Source organism: Chrysochloris asiatica, unplaced genomic scaffold (assembly GCF_000296735.1).
Source record: "Chrysochloris asiatica unplaced genomic scaffold, ChrAsi1.0 scaffold00127, whole genome shotgun sequence".
NCBI classification, from domain to species: Eukaryota; Metazoa; Chordata; class Mammalia; order Afrosoricida; family Chrysochloridae; genus Chrysochloris; species Chrysochloris asiatica.
In genome coordinates this window covers 3325678-3332442 of record NW_006408645.1, presented here as the reverse complement: position 1 = coordinate 3332442, position 6765 = coordinate 3325678, and the positions used below count along the sequence as shown (strand labels likewise).

At 43.4% G+C, this 6765-nt stretch overlaps 1 protein-coding gene across 1 annotated transcript in view; it reads left to right on the top strand.

The window, feature by feature from the left end:
• Positions 1-1470: 1470 nt before the first annotated feature.
• The window catches only part of DLEC1 (deleted in lung and esophageal cancer 1), a 106308-nt gene continuing 101013 nt past the window's right edge, over positions 1471-6765 (top strand). Inside the window, exon 1 of the mRNA XM_006869184.1 lies at positions 1471-1878. Within this exon, the coding sequence (XP_006869246.1) occupies positions 1471-1878 (408 nt within the window). The remainder of the gene's footprint in view (positions 1879-6765) is intronic.

The window sequence follows — 6765 nt, the reverse complement described above, 5'->3', positions numbered from 1 at the left end:
TTGCTCTTCCTGATGTTTCTTGCCTCCCTTCAGTCTATTCACTCATAGCAACCAAAGTGATCTTAGTAAACATAGTGTCCATGGTACTCTCCAGCCGAAGACCCTTGATGGTCCTCCTACTGTCCCCAGAATAAAGTTTAAATTTCCTAAAGTGGCCATTTATAATCTGGTTCTTGCCTCCCTTTTCAAACCCATCATGAATTTCTTCCAGTGGCTCCAATATGAAATGTTCTCATACAGCTTTGGTACTGTGCACGGACTTTTTCCCTCTCTTCATACTTGACTTGTGGAGTCCGGTGTGGCGCTGCAGGATAAGACTTGACCTCAAGGTCAGTTTGAACCACAAAGTTGCCGGTTCAAATTTACCAACTGCTCTTCAGAAACCCTATGCAGAGTCGCCATGAGTTGGAACCGACTCAACAGCACTAAACAACAACATATTTACTTGTACTCCCCAACTCGCCCACCTTTTCTTTCCAATTGAAAAAAAGGTATAATTTACATACTGTAAAATTCAGTTTATATAGTCACATAACCACCACATCAAGATGTAGGACACTTCCATCATCCCAAGAAATTTTCTCATGCCAGTTCTAGCCTCCTCCTCTTCTCAGCTCCTGTCAACCACTGACCATTTCACTTGGGAAAGTCCTCGGAAATCCGATTCAGAGTCGCTGTAAGTTGGAACCGACTAGAAGGCACTTAAGAACAACAGGATTGCTTTGTGTGCATAGAGAACAGAGAAAAGGAGAGCAAGGCAAGAGAGTATGTCAAGAGGAGGGACAGGACGGCAGAATCACATGCTGCTGGGAGGTGGAGGAATATGAAGACGAAGGAGTTCTTTAGGACTGGAGAGTCACCAAAGTCACTGGAGACCTGGGCCTGGACAGTGTCTATAGAGCTGTCAGGAGTGCCCACTCTTAGCTATGTTCCCAAGAAGACTTCTCACACACAGTAGACTAAGTTCCTGTCCTCTGTAGTCCTATGACATCCAACACCTACATCCACTTAGCCTTAACCCACTAAACTGTAGTTGTTTCACTCTCCCTTCTGGGACAACCCTGATCTCGTACAGACGCCAATCTTTATCACTGTCACACACACACACAACTGTGAGTTCCCACAGGGCAGAAGCAACATCCAATTCTCCTTGATATCCCCAGCTCCAAGGAGACTTGAAACAATCTTTATAAAATAGTGTGTGAATGAATAATTGCTGACGAAGTTAAAGAATGGATGGATGCGTGGAAGTAGGTACTTAGGTGTTGCTGTTAGAATGGCTTGACTTTTTTTTGCTCTTTCTCCTTCGGCTCTTCATACTACTAAATCTCCCCTAAAGACGAACCGGCTGACGATTAAAATTTTAATGAGGATGACAACACCATTGACGCTTTCGAAGAGGGAGCCAATGCAGAAGGGGCGGGACAGGAAGCGGAAATACGAACCAAAGTTAGCAGCGGCTTCGTTGTCATGGAGACCAAGAGCTCCTGCGAACAGCAAGAAGCAGAGTCCGAGTCCTACCTGTCGCGGAAAGCAACATGGGGGCGGACCACGAACCTAACCCGGTCCTGCAGCCCCAGCCAGTGCACCTGGAAGTCCTCCTTGCTGTCCTTCGCCTACACCGAGGGCTTCCGCTGCAGCACTGGTGGTCGACTCCGCGGCGTCAGGCCGTTTGCGCTCACTCCGCGGGAGGAGCCGCAGCTGCTGCGTCTACGCCCCACCTCGCTCCGCACCCAAGACATCTCGTACTTGCTCACCAGCGTTTTCCGCAATGTCTACTCTGCCAACGTGATTGACGAGGATGTGTGCACTAGTCTAATCAAAGCCCGCGGCAGCGAGGATGCACGCCACGAGCAGTTCGTGGACTCACTACAGCAGGTAACGCAAACCAGTCTGCAGACCTTGTGGGGGAGCCAGAATGATCTGGAGGAAGGCTGACGCCGGCCCTACTCAACTGCTCCGTATCTGTCAGCAGCTGCATGGAGCCAGACTCTGAGGGACAGAGCCAACCAAGTCCATGTCGCCTTAGCGCTGACATTCTAGCAGGAGGACACTATACACACACGCTACACACATATGTCTGTATGTCTATAGCATCTATCAATCAGTTTCTCTATATACACACACCTGATATATTGCAGTATTGCGTATATATAACTAACACGACTGGTCCGAGAGCTGAATAGAACCCAAAAATCACTGCCTTTTTGGGCTGCCTTGTTATCATAAAATTACAAACTTGAGAGAGTCATTTATGCCTAGATTTTAGGAAACAATCTATTTCCTTATCTGTCCAGTGAGAAAACCAGCTGGCTTGGGCCCCTCTGCTGAGTGTGACTCTGCTGACCAGACTACAAACTAATGTCTTAAACATCACAACACTCCTCCTGTGGACTTTCACACAAATAACACTCCTACCTCTGCCCTGGTGTACCTCCTGCCTCTCAGATAGACCTTTGTGTTCTCTTAGGCTGGTTTACTGTCCCCTAACTGGCACGTGCTTCTCCCCAACTTCAGCCATTTATTCATTTAACACATTTTATTGAATGCCTCCATATGTTAAGCACTGGACTTTGAGCCACAAGGTCAGCGGTTTGAGCTCATCAGCCACTTGATTGGAGAAAGATGAGGCATTTTGCTCCAGCAAATATTTAAAGCCTTGGAAACCCTATTCAGCTGAGTCGGAACTGACTCTGTTGTGCTTAGTAATGGAAACTGCAATGATGTGCTATGGTCAGTTCTGGGCAGAGGGGATTTAGCAGTGTATAAAGCACACAAACAAAAATGGTCCTCCCTAGCTTCCAGTCTAAGTGGGGTAGACAGATGTTAACAAAGTGAATATCTATATTGTACTTACGCAATAGTAATGCAACAAGCCTCATTTCCTCCATGGGTTATGTTGTTAAGTGCCATTGGGTCAGTTCAGACTCATAGCAACCCTGTATATAGTTTCCAGGGAGCAGCTGGTGAGTTTGAACCACCAAACTTATGGTTCAAACTGACCTTGCGGTCCCAAGCTTTATCCTAAAGTGACTCACCAGGAGTCCGGAAATCTAGTCAGGACCACCGGATCAGACCCCCTGCTGTGCACTTCCTTGGGTACCATATTCACTGTGCTAAGACTTTAGTCCACTCAGGCCAAACTTTCCCCATGAAGTTTTGATTTACATCCTCGTCATCCACATAAGCCAAAATGAGCAGAGTGTTGTAGCACTTATCATCAATCACCTAGTTTATAAATGCTCTTTTTAATAAAAGAGCCCTGGTGGCACTTTAGGATAAGCACTAGACTGCTAAATGCAAGGTCAGCAGTTCAAACCCACCAGCCGCTGTTTGGGAGAAAGATAATCCTTTCTTCTCCTGTAAAGATTTATAGCCTTGAAAAAACCCTATACAGGGTCACTATGAGTTGGCATTGACTCGATGGAGGTTTGGTTGATTTGGATAACTGTTTAATCAGGATCCGTGGTGGTGCAGTAGTGAAGGTACCTAGTTGTGAACCAGAAGGCTGAAGGTTCAAACCCACTAGCTGTCCTGCAAAAGAAAGATGTGTCAGTCTGCGACTAGAAAGATTTACAGTCTTGGAAGCCATAGGGGGAAGTTTTACTCTGTCCTGTAGATTCATTATGAATCAGAATGCACTTGCTGCCATAGATTTGTTTTTGTTGTTGTTGTTAATATCTCTCCCACCTCTAACCACACTACACTACGGTTTGAACTGGCAAACTCTTCTTTAGAAGAGCACAGCAGGGGTTCTGATCCAGGGGTCCTCAATAGACTTCTGGAGTTGTGGTGTGTCACTTTAGGATAAAGCACTAGACCTCAAGGTCAGTTTGAACCATAAAGTTGGTGGTTCAAATGCACCAGCTGCTCCTTGCACCTTCTTTAATAATAATAATAATAATAATGAAAGATGTTTTTGAAATAAAAACAAATAATGTTCAATACTGTTAATTGTAAAAAGTTCAGACTCCATAAAAGTTTAAGGAGTGGCCTCATAGAACTATAACTGTGCAAAAATGTGTTGACTTTATGTGCTGCTGTAGGATCAGCACTGGACTGTGAACCACAGGTAAGCAGTTCAATCCCACCAACTGCTCTTTGGAAACCCTACACCGGATCACTGTGAGTCAGAAGTGACTCGATGTCACTTAACAGCAGCAACAATGACAGATCACCACTCAGTTTGTCACTGATCATCTATCGGTTTGTCGTACTCTCAAGACTTTCATATTGCTGTGGTGGACAGGTTTCAGCTGAGTTTCCAAAGTAAGAAAGACCAGGAAGAAGGAAAATCAGACTACTTCTGAATGGTTAGTCACTGAAAGCCTTATGAATAGCAATGGAACACTGTCACATATAATGCCAGAAGATGAGCTCCTCATGTTGGAAGACGTTCAAAATATGACTGGGAAGAGCTGCCTCTTCAAAGTAGACTTGACCATGATGACATGAATGGAGTAAAGGTTTCATGAGTACAACTCAAAATGAGGAGAAGCAGCTGTCAACACCCATTACTAAGTGGAACATAGAATGTACAAAGTATGAATCTAGGAACATGAAAGTTGTTAAAAATTGAAGTGGAATGAATAAAGATCAGTGTCCTAAGCACTAGTGAGCTGACATGGACTGGTAGCGGCCATTTTGAATGTGATAGTCACATGGTTTGCTATGCCAAGAATAGCACATTCAAGAGGATTGGCATCACAGTCACCATCAAAAAGAATTATTTCAAGACCTATCTCAAAGTACAGTGCTGTCTGTGATAGGATAATATCGACATGCCTATAAAGAAGACTAATTAATACCACTATTATTCAAATTTACACACCAACCACTAAAGTCAGTGATGATGAATTTGAAAAATTCTACCAACTTCTTCAGTCTGAAGTTGATCAAGCATGCAGTTAAGATGTATTGATAATTACTGGTCATTGGAATGCAAAAGTTGAATACAAAAGAGGAAAGGTCAGTAGTTGGGAAGTATGGCCTTGGTGATAGAAATTATGCTGAAGATCACATGATAGAATTTTACAAGATCAACAACTTATTCATTGCAGATACATTATTATTTTTTTTTTTTAGCTTTTTTTTTTCTTAAATGTTTTATTGTGAATTATGTGACAGTTTACATGGGAGAACATTAGTTTTATATTCATTCTATCGTATATCGTCTCATTGCCAATGGTTACAGTCCCCTCCATACAATCCTTCCCTCGTACCCCCCAGGTCTTCAGCACATAGTCACTCTCCCTCTCTGGATCTAAAGTCTCCAGCTGCTCCTGAAATGGAACCAAAGATGATGACGTGGAGCGATGGAGCAGCTGCAGATACATTATTAAACAACATAAAAGAACCTCATGATATGGAAGACACAGGAATCACATTGGTTGTACCTGTGGGAAGATTTAGTGGAAAAGTCAATATCCTCATTCAAGACTGTAGAACTGACTATCAATAGCTCATATGCTAGTTCAAGATGAAACTGAAGAAAATTAAAACAAATCCATGAGAGCCAAAATATGTCCTTGAACATATCCCACCTGAATTTAGAGACCATTTCAAGAACAGAGTCGATGTATTAAATGCTAATGACCAAAGACCAGAAGAGCTGTGGGGTGACAACATGAACATCATACAGACATGGGCTAAGTGGACTAGAGGTAGACTGCGACATATGCACAGCCTTGGAATGACAAAGCTCTGTGATACAGAGATTAAGAAGGACATAGACTGAAGGAGTAAAGGAGAGGAAATAATGTTAAGGTGCTTTTCTGTTTTGTGGATATTGGGTTCCCCTGCCTATTAATGTAATATAGACATCTAAGTGGAATAGAAAGGATAACTAGGGAAGATGATTACAGAAAGCTTGTAAGTCCATATTCAGCTTATAATGAATTGAATTATCTAAAGGGGGTCTAGAATTTACCCAGGAAACCAGGCTTCTTGTTAAGCTTTGGTGAAGTATGGGGCCTTAGGTGTAATCCTGAGCCCTTCAGGGGTGAGGTATTCCCAGTTGAAAGGACATGCAGACCAATACTGAACGACTAGAGAAACAGAAGATACTTCTTAGAAGAAAGACCATTGGTGGGGAGAAAAAGCAAAAACAAAACAAAAAAGCATACTTTTTGTCTATAACAATATCAAGCAAGCTGTTTGCCCTTCAGCCATCAAGGCAAAAAAAATCAACCCATCAGGATAAACTCCTTTCTAAGACTGGAACTCATAGGGAACACAGAAACAGTATTGTATGCTCACTGGCAACCGTCCTGGTCGACTTATGAATGGAAGGGGGTGGGGGTGGGGAATTCAGCAAAGAAGACATGGGCTGAGATTGGCCGTGTTCCATAGACACCCAATGACCTTGGAATGAAAGAAGAGGATGGGCTGTGGGTTTGAAGTTCAGGGTGATGTGTGAACCCCCAAGCCCAAAGACACTGACCTTGCCACTTAGGACTAAAGTTAAGAATGAAGCAGCCAGCAGCTCTGAAGATGGGGGAGGCATGTAAGAACTTCCAGTCCCACAGACAGTACACATGGGACATAGCATGGATGACTTGCTGACCAGAATTCAACCAGATGAAGATTAAAAAGTATCACACAGGGAACAAGCATACATACATTGCTACAACCTGATCAACTGAACCCTTGAGTATGGATAAGGCTGCTCAAAATTCCAACCACATAGGGAAGGATTCTCCATATCAAGGATAAAGTATGTCTCCTCAGTACACTGGGTTGATTGTTATTGTTGTTAAGTGTTTT